This window comes from Myotis myotis, unplaced genomic scaffold (genome assembly GCF_014108235.1).
Source record: "Myotis myotis isolate mMyoMyo1 unplaced genomic scaffold, mMyoMyo1.p scaffold_m19_p_3, whole genome shotgun sequence".
In the NCBI taxonomy this organism is placed as follows: Eukaryota; Metazoa; Chordata; class Mammalia; order Chiroptera; family Vespertilionidae; genus Myotis; species Myotis myotis.
This window is the reverse complement of record NW_023416335.1, coordinates 6,760,472-6,777,707: the sequence shown is the minus strand read 5'-3', so window position 1 is coordinate 6,777,707 and position 17,236 is coordinate 6,760,472. Positions and strand designations below refer to the sequence as shown.

The following is a 17,236-nucleotide window of genomic DNA, read 5'->3' as shown; positions in this document are numbered from 1 at the left end:
GGAGGAGCCTGGGAGATCTGGTCCGTGAAGAACACGAAGAGGTGCTCCAGGACTGAAGGAGACGGGTCGGAAGTACACAGAAGCCAGCTAGAGAAACTCCCACGGGCCCAGTCAGGGACAGGTAAGCAGTCGTGTACACCAGGTTCACCACAGACGAGAATCCGCTTTCACCCACTGAATAAAGTAGGAAATGCCGAGTCCGTGAGACCCTGAGTGGAGACACGTGTCACGACAACTGCATGTGCAAGATTCTGGACGGGACCCGTTACTTGTATAAAGGCCATTATCGGGAGAACGGGTCAAACTTGCGTGGGGTCCGATGACAGATGGTAAGTATGTATCGATGTTAATTTCCAAATTGCAGTGCTCTCTTGGGCCCACTGAAGCGTGTCCATGTAATCCGGAGTATTGAGCCATTGTGTAGTGGGGGGTATTTTTGGTCTACATTTCCCCTTCAAAATCTGTAATGGATGTTATTGCAAAATTAACATCTACTCATTTAAAACGTTTACTTACAGAGCGCCACTTTCTGAGCGGGACAAAAATGGACTGTGGGCCGGCCAGCCCTTAGCTGACCACTCCCGCCTCCAAGGCCACACGCACCTCAGCGATGGTTTGCCCAGGGCGTTAGCATGCGGCCACAGCTTTAATGTGTATTTTAATGCATCGCTATGTTAAGTTCATTATTGGAAATAGGTGTCTTCTCTTAACCACAGCAAACCAATATTGGTCTTGGGCCGTTCACACCCCCACAGCTGAAACTGCTCAGATGAAAGCGTTGAAATAAGAGGAACAAGACAGCGTAAAGCAAACAATGAAACTGAGATTTAAAAAAAGGCAAAAGCCCCTGTTTGCCTGTCTCCACACATTCCCTTTTCTCAGCCCAGCTTTGGGCCAGCAAGTTCTGGGCCACCAGGAAGACGGGGAGGAGAAAGCCGCCCTAGGGAGCCGGTCCCCAGGTTGAGGGACACAGCAAAGGGTGGACCTTCTCACCTGCAGCTGTCCCAGGAGCGGCTGGGGGTGGGAAGGGGGGTGTCCCGGGCCCAGGACCCCGGACCCCAGCGCGCGCCTTCCTCCTCCCCCTACCCCCACCCATGCTTGCGCCCACGTGCACAGGTGGCGTCCAAGCCATCCGGTTACTAGGCAACGGGCTGCCCCAGCGGGGAGCTACTGAGCGGAATGCAGGGGAGAAGGCAGTTGGGAAGAAAAGAGAGCTTGAGCAGCAGAAATGAGCCCGGGTAAGAGCCTGGACCGGGTCAGTCCCTTGAAGGGAACCTGTGGTCAGTGGGTGGGGGACGGAGGGGGCCACCTCCCCGGGCGCGGCCCCTTCATCCCCTAGACTGTCTACTAGAGTCTAGACTCGTCTAGACCATCCCGTCTAGACCATCGGTCTTCCTGACTAGCCGCACACCCGCACACCCGGCTCACCCCAGGAAAGTGCCGCCTCCATCCCTGTGCCCAGCTACAGCTTCCAGCCCCCAAGCCACCTGGTCCAGCCGCCGCTGCGTGGCCCCAGCGCGGCCTCTGGTGGCCGCTTAGGGCATCGGCGTCCCGAATCCCCGCGCCCCGCCTCCCTGCTCCCACCAACACCAAAAGCCATGTCTGGTTCTGTTGCAGAAAAGCATCATCAGGAAAGGGATGAAGTTGACTGCGTCCTCCTTTCAGCGTCCAAGATCCTAAATTCCTCTGAGGGGGCAAAGGAAAGTGCTGGCAGTGAAACAGGTAAACTCCCGCGGACCACAGCTCCCAGGGCGAGGGCGTGAGAAACGCGTCTGCTTTTTACTACAGGAATCGGGTCAATTGCTTAAATCCACTGGCGCAATTGGGGTGCTCCCAACACATGCATACTGCCAGCAGCTAGAAAATGGGACAGATTAAGAACAGCAAAAACGGCGCATCACTCTGTGCCAGATGTTGTTCAGAACATTTAAATGTACCAACTCATTTGATCTCACAACAACCCTATGAAGTAGGTACTACCATTATCCCCATATTAGGAGTGAGGAAACTGAGGCACAGAGAGGTCCACATACTCCCAAGGTCACACAGGTAGCAAGTGACAGAGCCCAGCGTTCAGTGGGGTTGGTCCAGATCCAGGCCTTAAACACCACACTGCACTATACTGGTTCTCTCAACACCAGACAGGAACGGTTGGTGTATTGTTGTTTTTTTGAGACACCAGAAAGACATATCCTTTTTCCAAAAGCAATACTTCTTATAGTAAATATTTACGGACGACAGGGTATTCTGTGGGGAGGGTGTTTGAAACAACCACAGAGCTCCATCCACAAGCTCCACATGAGCGTGCAGAGGGCGTGTGCGAATACCCAGCCAGCAGGGGAATCGGAACATGGGAGTCTCCTGCCGAGGCTGCAGGCTTCTCAGAAGGCCTGAGGTCAGCGTAACACCAGGGAGGAAGCAGAGCACCGTGGGTGGAAGGTGCTATGAAGCTGATGGGCCAGGCTCGGACCCCTGGGGTCACATAACCTACATGTGGAATGTGGGTAATCCAGGCACAGAGGTGCTGAGAGAAGGGGTGACCCAGAGAGCTGAGACCAGCACAGGATTCCTGCACCCAAGACTTCCTGTGTGCACTGAGTGTGACCTAATCTTCTGCAGGCTTCAGAGTAAATCCCCCAGACCTTTACTTAACCACCTCAAAGCCATTCCACTGTAATTACCTTGTTTCTCACTTCTGACACGTCCAGGGGACACAGCTAGAGAATTGACGTCTAACGCAGGATGAACCCTAGTTCGTGCATTCCCGGGAGTGGGAGCTCCTTCAGGGCTGGGCCCTGGCTTCTCTGCGGTCTGCACCCCTCCCAGTGCTGTGCCTGCTGCAGGGACCTAAATGGCCGTGTAGATTGTGTTCTCTCCCCTGTGCTTCTTTCTGTGATAAGTTCTCTTCCGATTCCAGAATTCCAGAATTCTCTATGGTTTTTTAAGTATTTCTTTCCTTTGGAAATGCACAGCGGCCATAAGAAACACATAAGAAGAACAAAAATTACTTGAATAGCTTTTTAAAAAACAGAAAAGTCCACCCCTCTGCCTGCTCTGTGCCGTCACTGACTCCCCTGAACATTGCTAGGAAAACACTCTGAGTCACACCACGGAGCTCAGTGCTATTGGGGAAACTTACTTAATTTCCCAGAAAAAGCTTCTCCAAACCCTCTCCAAGATAACTATTTCACTCTTCGTGTGTCCACGCCTCTCGCCACTACCTCTCAAGTGGTAACAGGATCTCATACTACAGGAAAAAAACAGAAGCAGTCAGACCCAAACCCCTTCAGCCCTCAGCCTTCCAATCTGCGAGCCTACCTAGCTGGGTACCCACACCCTCTGCCTCCCGTGTTTCAATCAAAGGTCCTGGCCTAGGACTCCTTTCTCTCCTGCAATTCTCTCAGCTTCCACAATCAGCCTCCACAATCAGCCTCCCTCATTCTCCGAATCTCCTCCTCCCTGTCTCCTATGGGGCGCCAGCAGCAAGGAGGCACACTAGATGCTCCCAGGCTTGAAAAATCCTTCTTGATCTTCACATCTCTTCCAACAGATCTTCACATCTATTCCATTAGGCACCTATTCGCTTCCATAGTGAAATGGGAAAGAAGTGCCTATACTCAGTGCTGGACAGATCTCCCGTCTGTTCCCTTCTCAAGACACTTCAGTTGGGCGCTGTCCCTCTCACTGCACAGAAACTGCCCTTGGCCAACCAGCGTGGCTCAGTGGTTGAGCACTGAGCTATGAACCAGGAGGTGATGGTTCGATTCCCAGTCAGGGCACATGCCTGGGTTGCAGGCTCGATCCCCAGTAGGGTGCGTGCAGGACACAGTTGATCAATGATTTTCTCTCATCATTGATGTTGCTATCTCTCCCTCTCCCTTCCTCTCTCTGAAATCAATAAAATCATATTTTTTAAAGAGTATTTCCTGTGGAAACAGGATGCACCTCCCACTGGATTTCTAACAAGAGTCTCGGGGAACAACACAACAGCAGAAATCGCTTCCTCCAACAAAGGCTCCACGCGGATCCAAATGCTCTCCCCTCCCCCAGGCACGCCCCTAAGCATGAGGCCACAGAACAGTGCAGAGGAAAACAGTGGCTCTGAAACCGAAACCGCATAGCAGAGGACTAGACCCCCGGGGCTCACGGGAGGGCGATGAGAGATGAGAGAAATTCCGGAGCAGAGTTGCTCAGGCTGCCCGTGAGCCATATGCAAAGTAGCAGCGTGGGAACTGCAGACATACTGTGGTCAGGACAGAAGAGATGGAGGGAGGGACTCGCCTTATAAGTGGTACAAAATCTAGGCCAGTATATAAACTCTGTGTTCTTTCTTTACAATCTTTTATTTACTACATCCCTTAACTAAGTCTTTAGATTTCTTTTTCTTACTTGGTTTTAGCAAAAGAAGTCCTGTATTCAGCCTTGAGCTTGCAAGGCCTCCTAATGAGACCAAGGACATGTGTGCAGAAAAGGGAGGCGGCTGCTGCAGGTACCAGAAGGAGATGGGATTGGAGACAGTAAATCCATTAAGAACAAAATTGGGCTGAAAATATTTGCAATAATAATATGCTATTTCTGTGTTAAACAGCTTTGTGGAAATTATGGTTACAGAGCAAAATTAAACATCATAAAACTTCACAGTGTGAAGACAATATAACTAGCAAATATCATAAAAAGTGGGGAGCAGCTGTGGGAGGAAGTATGATGCTCATTTTCTCATAACTGTGCTCCCTTTCTTGGCAGGGAGTAAATCAACACTGGCTACAATAGAAATGCTTGTTATTAAAAAAAACACATTAAAACCCCAACCTCATAATCCTTTTTCTGATATATTTTCATTAGCTTAGTGATCTCAGAGGAAATAATCTCTCATGCAGTGAAAAGAGATCCGAATGCTAGCAATGATGTGTAGTTTTTATTCTATTAAATATAAATTTGATGCCATTTATTTTCAAGTAGCATGTGTGATATGATCCCACTGTTCTAAAATCATTCTGTTTTTTCCACATACATGCCTGGGGCCGGAGGTGGGGGGGGTGGAGAACTCAAAGTTAACAACAGTTAGCTCTGGGTGGTGGGATTCTAGGAGATACGCTCTTTTTGATTTGCATTTTGATCCATCCGAGTACATTGCCAGAGGTTGTTTTAGCGTCTGAGAAACTTTGGGAAGCTTTGCTGCACAGGTCCAGGCCTCCCATCGAGTTCCTTTTCACCTGAGGTCAACGTTTCAGACGCCCATTTCTTCCCCAGCAGATGCAAAGCTGAGCCACACCCAATGGACCTGCTGTCCCTGCCTGCCCACCATGAAGGTGGGATTCTTCATTTGGCTAAATGGTTCCAGGCTCTGAACCCGAGTTGCCCTCCCGGTGATGAGGGCCAGTGGGCAGGGAGGGGTCATACTTTGCCACCAGCTTATGGAAGGTCTGGCAATCTGCTGACCTCTCTCACAACCTTTGCTTAGGGCCCTTGCTGGTTTGGCTCAGTGGATAGAACGTCAGCCTGAGGACTGAAGGGTCCCAGGTTCAATCCTGGTGTAGGGCACGTACCTGGGTTGCAGGATCCCTGCCCTGGTCAGGGGTATGCAGGAAGCAACCAATCAATGTGTGTCTCTCTCACATCAGTGTCCCTGTCTCTCCCTCTCCCTCCCACTCTCTCTAAAAATCAATGGGAAAAAATATCTGCAGGTGAGGATTAAAAATAAATAAATAAAAATAACAAAAGTAGATATTTTATTAAAGTATATTTTATTGATTTTAGAGAGGAAGGAAGAGGGAGAGAGAGATAGAAACATCACTGATGAGAGAGAATCCTTGATTGGCTGCCTCCTGCACACCCCCTCCTAGGGATCGAGCCCATAACCCAGGCATGTGCCCTTGGCCGCGATCGAACCTGGGACCCTTCAGTCCGCAGGCCGACGCTCTATCCATTGAGCCAAACCAGCTAGGGCAAAAGTAGATATTTTTTTTAAAAAAACAACACAACCTTCGCATAGGGCAGAACTTGTCAGCCTAGGGGCACATTTTCTCCTAACTTTCATTTCATTCAGACACTGCATTGTTTTTAAATTCTTTAATAAAAATTTGCAAAGCAAGGAAGTAGCCAACCACTGGAACAAAGAGGGGTGTGTGTCAGGAAATGCATGTAGTCTCTCCCCTGATGCAGATCCGTAACTTACTTTCTGGGAAGGAACATGCGGGTCTTTATACTCTGACTGTAAGAGCCTGGCGAAACTTAGGCTCCGTTAATCCAACCTGTTTTCCATGATAAGGAGAAAGGATATTATATGGCTGTTTCATAGACACTAAGACCCACACAGTAGTTTGCCAAGGTCCTCTCATGAGGATTATTAGTATTTTTACCAAAAAAAAAAAAAAATATATATATATATATATATATACATATATATATATATATATACTATGTGTGTGTGTGTGTGTGTGTGTGTGTATATATATATATATATATATATATATATATATATATATATATATATATATAGTTTACTAGTATATCCCAGAAACAAACAAAAATATTTGAGTTTTTGAAAGTTTCAAGCTTGGTGAAACAAGCTTGGTTTTACAAGTACAGTAAAACCACTTTTACAACCCCAACTAGGTACTTTAAGTGAAAACAATTATTTCTTAAACTTATTATGTGACTAGCCTTGGGTTCTTCCTAATGTGCACCTCAAATTCTCATTACCTCTTCATCTTACCATCCAGAACAGGAGACTGCGTTCCACTACAGTTGTTTAAAAACAAAACTTAGAAAAGAAGTCACACGGCTGTTCAATTTTTTCTTTTTAGAATATGGCTGCACAACAGAATCAGAAAATCAAGTTCAACCACAATCAGCATTGAAAGTGAGTGTGTTTTATTTTCTCCAAACATGTTTGTGAAGGCTGATCGTTTTCAGAATAAATAATTTCTAAGTGCGTTTGGGTTTTCCACAAGACTCTTCACGAAAAATGCATTGGAGAGTTAGCAAGAATGGTGAAGACTGTGAGTCATCTGACCGTCCTGGGGTCCCTCCTGCTAAATGGCATCTTTGGGGATATTAACCCAAAATCATAACAATTCAAGCACATGTTCACCTCCCTCAAAAATCACTCAATCTCACACCTTGTTAATTGTGTTGCAGGCCCTTCAGCATCAACTGGAATCATTTCAGGCTCTCCGAATACAGACTTTGCAGAATGTCAGCATGGTACGTTTCGCTTCATCTGCACACAGGAAATATCCAAATGGAAACGATCCTCCACATTTCTGATGACCGCTGGCCAATTGATCAGCCGATACAGAATGTAACATAACAGAGGCCACAACATTTCTAGGCTCAAAATTTGGGGGAAACTATATTCTGTTATATATACTTAGATATGAGACAAAAAGAAATAGCGTTCACTGGTTGTTTTTTAGACTGACTGAATATAGTCTACAGACAGGGACTCTCATTATAAATGATACAAAAGCTGCCCTAGCCTGTTTGGCTTAGTGGATTGAGCGTCACCTGCGGACTGAAGGGTCCCGGGTTTGATTCCCGTCAAGGGCACATGCTCGTGTTGCGGGCTCCATCCCCAGTGGTGGATGTGCAGAAGGCAGCCAATCAATGATTCTCTGTCATCATTGATGTTTCTGTCTCTCTCTCTCCTTCTCCCTTCCTCTCTGAATTCAATAAAAATATATTTTTAAAAAATAATAATAAGTGACACAAAATTTAACCCAAACTGACTAAGGGGGAAAGTGCACTAGCTGGGGTAACTGAAAACCCTAGAGATTTTCACTGAGGGAAGGCTGAAGTCACGTGATCAGGACTCAGGTCATCAGATAAGTATCTGCTTTCCACAGCAATGGGTCCTCAGACTCCAGGCAGTGAGGGAGGGGCTGCTAGGAGTTCACACCTTTCTCCCTCCAGATCCCAGCCAGCCAGAGAGGGGACCACCATGCTTTTCCCTCTTCCTGGTTGGTTTATACTGAGGTTTCTCAGCCTGATTCTGATTGGCCCAGGTCCGGTCACATACGGTGCTGGAACCAGTCTCGTGCCAGGGGAGGCAATGCTCCCACTGGTTAGGGCTGAGCCACCTACCATGCCTGGAGCTGGAGGTGGGATCCGCATCACCAACGCTGCATGGACTTTATCCAGAAGGAATGCAGGGTAGTGTAAAGGGGGGGTTTGGGTATGGATATTGGGGGTGCAGAACACAACACTTATTTGAAAATTCGATATAAACTTCACCCCAATGTTCTTGTACTAAAAGCAATTGCAGGGGCATGGGAAGAGAAGATGAAACTCCTGAGAGTGACAGACTAGGTTCCATTCTGATGTCAGAGGTCAAAGGAGTAGACCTCTGATACAAAGGTCTCTGATGCATTCAACAATGTAAAAATCAAACATCTAAAACTATTTGAATATACTGCTTAAGTCTTTCTAATTTTATAATCACATAATAAGGGGATCATTTTATTAAAGATATCTTATATAGATATATAGATTACAATAAGTTAAGTTTTAATTTTATGTGATGGGAAAGAATTTTTACATGCGGGAAATTAAAAGTTATCTTTTAATTATACTATTACTCCTGGACATTCATAAGTTTATAAACCTGAAATCAGATTCTAACATTCTCGATTTATCTTTTTAAAGGTACAATCTGAAATTAGTGACATACTGAACAAAAGTATTATTGAAGTAGAAAACCCACAGTTTAGCTCAGAAAAGAATCTAGTATTCAACACACACAATGAAAAGGTATGTTATTCTGTACAAAATCATTCTATATTCGGGTATTTCAAAAATGTTACCACAACCAGTTTATCTTCAACTTTACGTTTTCCCCTTTTTCACAGGGTAACTGGATTGTCAGAGAGGAAAAGGAGGGAATTCCTGTCCTGAAAACCCTAAAAGGCGTGAGTTTACCCCCATACTTAGGCAACAACCCATTTCCCGTAGGAGGGTGTATGAAGGGCATTTAACTTAGTCCAGATACCCAAAGATTCCCAAGAAAATGAAATACAGGGCAGTTGTTATAGTCTATCTGTCCACTTTTGAGTTTTTCTACTTTAGGATTGACCTAGACCCGGGGTAAATGCACTAGGACAGGTCCATACCAGTGTCACTGTGTCCGTACTGATTCGCACTCACATTTGCAGGATACTCACAGCCCCTAGAATCATCTGGAACTAGGAATGCAAGCTGAGGGAGACAAATAGCCGAGAAGTGGAAATGTTCATTTTTCTTTAAACTTCCATTTGGCCTATTGCTTCTCTCTTTCCCATCCATCTGTGATGGTCTCTTGAGAGAGGTTAAATGTTTATTTCTGAAATTGAACGGTTGGCCCATGTATCTCACCCCTGAAGGAAATAAGTATACTTTCTAAGCAAATTGCAAAGACCAGAGTTACAGATCTCAACTGTTGTTAGATTTTCTGGAGGAAATGAATCATACTTGTTGGGCTTCTTCGCTGTCGATGTGATTGAAATGTTCGTTTGCTTGCAAGAACAAATCCTCCACAAAATGTTATCTTAATATGTTGGTCATATGGCAAATGGCAGTACATTTACAGTGTGCTTCTTATTGTTACTAGCCTACAGAGAATCAAGAAGAAATCCTCTCTGTGGAGAAAATTCATAATTTTGAGGACTCGAGGATTCTTCCTTCAATAGAAGAAAAATTCAGTAGCAATAATGTCAACAGTCTCTCTCCAAGTGTAAATATGCCACCCCAGATACATTTCAAGGACATATTAACTCTAAGAACTTCAATGGATAATCCAGCCTCAAACATGATTATGAACACTTCAGAAAATTCTGACATGTTGAAGAATTATAACATTTATAGTTTTCTAGCTAATGCACCTCAAAATGTTATGCCTCGAGCTGATAGAGTAATTCTGGATAATTCCAAGATTACTGTGCCTTTCCCCAAGCATGGATTTCATGAAAATTTAGATGATATTTGCCATTCTATCAAGCAAATGAAGAAAGAGCTGCAAAAGTCACACGACAGGGAACTGGCACTTACAAATGAACTTCAAACTTTAAAGATGGATACAAATGTTCAACGTAATACTCAATATGACCTGTCCCCCATTCACAAGGAAAAAATTAACTTTATTAAGGATGAAAATATGGAAAGTAACTTAAATGAAGATATAAAATCAAAGCGAATTTTAGAATTAGAGGCATTAATAAGCAAATTACTCCCACTCAGGGAATCAGTGTCAAAATTCCATCTGAATTTTTGTAGGAAATGTAAAAAATTGTCTAGGAGTGAAACACATAGGGGAAAGAAGAATGAGAAAAACAATAAAGAAATTCCTATCACTGACAAGAATACTGCAGATTTAAAATTCCATTCCAGACTTCCATTTACACCGTCATTCTTTGACTCAACAAAATATGAAATGAAAGACAACGAAAGGCAACCATTTGTAGTAAAACGAGGACCAATAATATTTGAAAATGAGAAAACATCCAAAGTCAATTCCATGACTGAGCAGTGTGTTGCAAAAATTCAGTACTTACAGAATTACCTAAAAGAATCTATACAGATACAGAAAAAAGTAGCAGAGCTGGAGAATGAAAATCTAACCCTTAAGACCAAAATAAAACCACTGGTCTTTACCACACAATCTCTGATACAGAAAATTGAAATATATGAAAGGCAACTTAAGGATTTGGTTGAAGAAAAGAACACTATTCAGTCCCAATTAATTAAAACAGAAGAAGATGGCAAAAACTGTATTGAAGAATTGAAAAAAGTCATTAGTAAATATAATGTTCTCCAAGGACAAAATAAAACTCTAGAGGAAAAAAATAGTCAACTTTCTTTGGAGAAACAACAAATGATAGAAACATTAGATAAACTAAAAAATAAAGAACACAAAACTCAAAATGATATGGCCATTGTCAATAATGAATATAATCGAATGAGCATAGAAATGGAATCAATGAAAACAAATATTCTATTGATACAAGATGAAAGGGAAATGTTAGAGAAGAAAACCTACCAGCTTCTAAAGGAAAAAAGCTCACTTGAAAATGAACTAAAAGAAAACCAGCTAGAAGTAGTGCAGCTGAAAGAGAGAGAAAGATTGGCAAAAACTGAACATGAGGCACTGCTTCAAATAATAGAAACAGTCAATAATGAAAAACTTAGTCTTGAAACAACATTACAAGAATCTACTGCTGCCAGGCAAATGATGGAAAGAGAAATTGAGAACATGCAAACCTACCAGTCTACTACTGAAGAGAATTTCCTGAATGAAATAAAAAATGCAAAATCAGAAACAAGTATTTATAAGAATAGTTTATCCGAAATGGGCAATGAATGTGAAATGTTATCTAAAATGGTCATGGAAATTAAAACAGATAATCAGATTCTAAAAGAAGAACTAAAAAAACATACTCAAGAAAATATACAATTTGAAAGCAGCATCAGTAGACTTTCAGAAGACAAAATACTTTTAGAGAACTATGTGAGAAGTATAGAGAATGAGAGGGACACCTTGGAGTTTGAAATGCGGAATCTTCAAAGAGAATACTTAAATCTAATGCAAAAAATCTGTGGTCAGCATGGTGACCTGTCAAAAATGGGTTACATATCAAGAAGAGAGAAATTCCATTTTGACAACTGTGATACTTACGAAGACACCTCTGGTCCCAGGAGTAGGCCTTTAGCTCCTGAATTGAAAGGTATGTACAGTGTGGTGGATTAATAGAAAGTAAGATTCCTTTAGCCTACTGGACATGAGTCAGAGGACAGTAATAGAAGGAAACTTTTTCACCTGGCCCATGTGGCTCAGTGGTTGAGCATCAAACTATAAAGCAGATTCAATATATGGTTCAACTCCCCATCAGGAAGCATGCCTGGGTTGAGGGCTTGATCCCCAGTAGGGGATGTGCAGGAGGCAGCCAGTCAATGATTCTCTCTCATCATTGATGTTTCTATCTCTCTCTCCTGCTCCCTTCCTCTCTGAAATTAATAAAAGTATATTTTCTAAAAAAGAAGGGAACTTTTAAGATGAATACAACTTAGTTTTGTAAGATTTGTATTCAATTTATTATAGTGTGGAATTATTTAGAGGTTTTGCTCCTTTTTATAAAATTCATGTTATTTTATTCATATTACTTCTATACATTGTATAAGCACAATGCAACTTTGGGAGGGAGCAGGGTTTTTTTAAATTACTGTTTTTTCTGAAGTACATTCAGCACTCCCACCTTAAAACAAATTCTTCTTTCTTCCCAGGAATTCCAAGTAAACTGAATCAATTGCTTCCATCCAAGAGATGTAAATAAATTTCTAAAATCAATGTTTCAAGATCCTTTGTGCCAGAACTTTTTGTCTACAAAATAATTTTAATTTGCTTTTACATATGATTACATTTACTCTGTAATTTATTAAACTAGTTTTTAATTAGAAATTGGAATTATATATATATGTTATATATTATAAATTATGTATTACATATTATACATTGTATATTATATATTACACTAGAGGCCCGGTGCACAAAAATTTGTGCACTCGGGGGGGAGGGGGGGTCCCTCAGCCCGGCCTGTGCCCTCTCGCAGTCTGGGACCCCCTCAGGAGATAATGACCTGCTGGCTTAGGCCTGCTCCTGGGTGGCAGAGGGCAGGCCCAATCCCTAGGTGCAGCCCCTGGTCGGGCTCAGAGCAGGACTGATTGGGGAGTAGGGGTGCCGCCCCGTCATGCACAGAGCAGGGCAGATTGGGAGGTTGTGATGCCACCCTCAGTCACACTCAGGGTAGGGCCAATTGGGGGGTTGGGGCACCGTCCCCTGTCACACTCAAGGCAGGGTCGATGGGGAGGTTGCGGCGCCACCCCCTGTCACACACAGAGTAGGGCCAATCAGTGGGTTGGGGTGCTGCCCCCGTCACACACAGAGCAGGGCCCATCAGGGGGTTGGGGCACTGCCCTCTATCACCCACAGAGCAGGGCCGATCAGGGGGTTGGGGTGCCCCCACTCTCACACTCAGGGCAGGGCCGATGGGGAGGTTATGGCTCTACCCCATCACACACAGAGCAGGGCCCGTGGGGGGGGGGGGAGGTTGGGGAGCTCCCCCCTATCAGGCACAGAGCAGGGCTGCTCAGGGGGTTGGGGCCCCACCCCCTGTCACAGAGCCGCAGGGCGATCGGGGGTTTGGGCGCTGCCCCCTGTCACACTGATCCCGGTGCCGGGAGGCATATTACCCTTTTCCTATATAGGGTAGAGGCCTGGTGCATGGGTGGGGCCCGCTGGTTTGCCCTGAAGGGTGTCCTGGATCAGGGTGGGGGTCCCCACTGGGGTGCCTGGCCAGCCTGGGTGAGGGGCTGAGGGCTGTTTGCAGCTGGTCACACACCCTTCAGGGTGGGGGTCCCCACTGGGGTGCCTGGCCAGTCTGGGTAAAGGGCTGAGGGCTGTTTTCAGGCTGGGGGTGACTGAAGCTCCCAACCGTTCCTTTTTTTCTTTTTCTTTTTTTTTTTTATTCTGGGCCAGCTTTACCTTGAGGCTTGGCTCCAGCTCTTAGGCCTCTGCGGCTGAAAGTAGGTTTCTGGCCTTTGCTTACAATGTTGCGAATCTGCTGGCTGAAGTCCGGTGGTATTTGTTATAATGTTTCTTCAACTGCCTGCTCAGAGGCCTGCAGCCACAGGCGGGGAACGTTGGTTTCCTCTGTCACTGAAGCAAGCAAGCCTCATGTTAGTTTCAAGCTGCCTGGCTGCCAGCCGCCATCTTGGCTGACAGTTAATTTGCATATCTCGCTGATTAGCCAATGAAAAGGGTAGCGGTCGTACGCCAATTACCATGTTTCTCTTTTATTAGTGTAGATATTATATATTACATATATATTCCAGAACTGTGAACAGCAGGAGATGTCACCCAACTTGTAGGCTATTATATTAGCCTAACAGTTTCATGAGTTCCAGTGGAAGACATGAGACACCTGGGTCAGAGGTAAAGGACAGTTTGTTACAGCAACAGCAGTAGCCAGAATATTAGCTTTTTTTTGCATTGGTTCTCCAATTCCTATAAACAGCATGAAAAGGACCATAGTCAGTTCTATTGCCAGAGAGAGCTCTGAGGTTAGGGAACCCAAATATATACATAATGCAAAGTGTCCCCTTGGGAGTTCCACCGGGAGACCGGGAGTTCGATCGCTCACTGTGATGTGCGCTGACCACCAGAGGGTGGCTCAGAACAAAGGCAGGCCCCAGCCCGGCCTAGGGACCCTACCCATGCATGAATTTCGTGCACCGGGCCTCTAGTATTGTATAAATGCAGTAAGCATGCCCGTCCTTTGCTCTAAACTTTACCTTTATGATACAGGTCAGTTAGCATATCTGCCCTGCTCCAGGGAGTCACTAACTCTAGCTTCCAAGGCTGAAACCAAACCTGCCCTTTGCTCCAGAGCAAGACACTGTATCTTCTTCCAAGACTGCTTGCTATATAAACTTGTTGAATTTTACCAAATGCTTTTTCTGCATTTATTGGGGTGTGTTTTCCCCTTTAATCTGTTAATATGATGGTTACATTGATTAATTTTGGAACATTATACTGACTTTGCATTGCTGGAATAAACTCCACTAGGTCATGTATTATCCTTTTAATATACACTCTTGGGTTCAATTTGATAATATTTGGTTAAGGATTTCTTCTGTGCTCAAAAAGATATCGGTCTCCATTTTTTTTTTCTTTTAATGTCTTTATCTGGTTTGGTACCAAGGAAATCTGGCCTCATAAAATGTGTAGGGAAGTGTTCCCTTCTCCTCTGTTTCCTGAAAGGATTAGTGTAGGACTGGCATTATTGATGTTCTCTCTTCCTTCAATACATAATAGAATTTACCAATTGGCCTGCAGTCTTCCAAATGGGAAGGTTTACATTACAAAACAAATTTCACAGATATGAAACAATTCAGATTTTATATTCTTAAGCCAGTTTGATTATTGTTATGTTCTGATAATCGTGTACATTGATATAAGTTCTCAAATGTATTGACAAACAGTTGTCCATAATAATCCTTATTATCTTTGTAATATCCAGAGGACGTGTGGTGATATCCCATCTTTTAATTTCTGAGATTGGTAATTTGGGGTTACTTCTTTTTTCTTTATCAGTCTCACTAGAGTATAATCAATTATATTGCTTTGTTCAAAAATCAGCCTTTAAAGACACAAGATATGACTTCCAAAAGATATATGCTGCTGCTTAACTTTCTCCCAGTCCCAGTGGAGTTTCTTGTCGACCTAAATCTCATTAAGTCTTTCTTCCACAAGTTAGCATCCTCAATCTTTGTTTCCATTTTAAGCCTTACATAGGTATGGTTGGATGACTCATAGAAATTAATGGCTTCTAAGCAAGCTTATTTCTTCCATTATTCACTGATGGTGTGTGCAAAAAGCTACTCACGTCATACAGGCATCATAATGGGCCCGAAGATCGCTAGATGCCTGAGTCATCAAGAGATAAGATGCCAGTGACCAAGTCTGAACTCCTCATGTCTAAGTTTGGGGAGGAAAAGTTGTTTCACAGGAAACTAATGTTATATTTTCAAAATTAAAAGAAGAGTCAATAATGGTTAAAAAAAAAAAAAAAAAAAATGGTCATCACCAATAAAGCACCCTCAAATAAAATGCATATGTATGTGTGTTCTTCCATCATCTTAAAAATCTTAATTTTCCTACATGCTTCACTATTCCTATTACTGGTGTCTGCATTCCTTTTTCTGTAAATTGACACAACACATATACGCAAACTCTAGATAAGCTCTGCCCGCTGCCCTGCTCCTTCTTACACCCGTCAGTCAGGCATTAGATGCAGATTCCCATCTGTGAATGCAGCACGAGGTATGCATTGCTATGAGAGGCACATTAATAAAAGCTACAGCTAATACAGGCAGAGGTGAAATGAGCAATTATTTAGATCTTAATGAAAATCTGCAACTATAAGCCTCTGTCTCAAAAGAACAGATGTGCAAGACTTGTTGGGTAAGATTTATCAATGTACAACTATGTGAATTTTATGCAGCTTATGCACCTGGTAAAACCACTCCCGTTCTGAAGACACACGTATTCCCCTTTGAGTTACATTATACCCTTATAATGTCTTTAAGATGTTCATTCTGCATTATACGCTGGGTAGGAAATAAGAATTTTAAATCTTCTTTTAGAAAAAAGTAAACAGTTATGAGGCAAGACAATAAAAATATGTACGTTTGACAATAGGAAAAGTTCTCTGTACCTTCTGCAATCCCTTTAAAAGCCAGATTTATATCTGGATTGACATAGTTCCCCCCATTGGGATAAAAATGGGTCCAAACGAAGAGTACTGCAGCCTCTACACATTCTGACTTCCAGTTCTGAGAAAACTAGGATGGCAAAAGGACAAGCCTAAGAAAGCACCGTGAGCCAAAAATAATTCCCTGCCCGGCTGGTGTGGCTCAGTGGTTGAGTGTCGACCCATGAACCAGGAGGTCAGGGTTCAATTCCCGGTCAGGGCACATTCCCCTGGTTGCAGGCTGGATCCGCAGTAGGGGTTGTGCAGGAGGTAGCCAATCAATGATTCTCTCTCATCATTGATGTTTCTATCTCTCCCTCTCCCTTCCTCTCTGAAATCAATAAAAATATATTTAAAAAAATAACTTCCCCAATGAACAAAATAAACTGATGAACAAAATAGATTCAGAGACATAGAAGCATGGAACAGGCTGATAACTCTCAGAGGGAAATAACTTATATGCATAACCCACGGACACAGACAATATGCAGTGAAGGCCTGAGGGGGTGGTGTGGGGTCAAAAGAATCAAGGAGGTTAAGAGGGGGAAAGGGGACATCTACAATACTTTCAACAATAAAGATAAATTTTAAAAATTAACAAATAAGAAGGGATAAAGATCATTAGAAAAAAAATAACTTCCCCAATGCATTACATTAATAGATATTGTAAATTTCTCTTTTATATTACAAACACCACCACCCCTAAAATCAATGAGGACTACTGATAGGCCTCATGGTGAAGGATAGCCATGTGTTTAAATTGTATCTTTTAACAACAGATAGTTTGAAAAGTGGTAGAGTGAGTGCAGAAGAGAGAACTTGGAAACCAGAGGGTATGGCCTGGGAGTGGGAGGTGCCCCAGGAGAGGCAGCTTGGACCGCTAACCAGGGGAGGGGCAAAGAGGACACCAAGGACCACCTTCATCCACCTTGCAACTTTGTCATTTTTTATAAAAT

General features: G+C 43.6%; 1 protein-coding gene across 1 annotated transcript; it reads left to right on the top strand.

Moving 5' to 3' along the window:
• Positions 1 to 1,406: 1,406 nt before the first annotated feature.
• CCDC110 (coiled-coil domain containing 110) lies at positions 1,407 to 12,432 on the top strand. Its single transcript, XM_036301206.1, has 7 exons — positions 1,407 to 1,722; positions 6,807 to 6,862; positions 7,141 to 7,206; positions 8,647 to 8,751; positions 8,850 to 8,909; positions 9,587 to 11,696; positions 12,253 to 12,432. The coding sequence occupies exons 1-7, from the start codon at positions 1,599 to 1,601 to the stop codon at positions 12,300 to 12,302; spliced, it is 2,571 nt and encodes an 856-aa protein (XP_036157099.1). The 5' UTR covers positions 1,407 to 1,598; the 3' UTR covers positions 12,303 to 12,432.
• Positions 12,433 to 17,236: the final 4,804 nt, after the last annotated feature.

Coding starts and splice junctions, on each gene's coding strand:
- CCDC110 (XM_036301206.1), top strand. CDS start 1,599: ATGTCTGGTTCTGTTGCAGAAAAGCATCATCAGGAAAGGGATGAAGTT. Junction 6,863..7,140: donor AACCACAATCAGCATTGAAA/GTGAGTGTGTTT, acceptor ATTGTGTTGCAG/GCCCTTCAGCATCAACTGGA. Junction 7,207..8,646: donor CTTTGCAGAATGTCAGCATG/GTACGTTTCGCT, acceptor ATCTTTTTAAAG/GTACAATCTGAAATTAGTGA.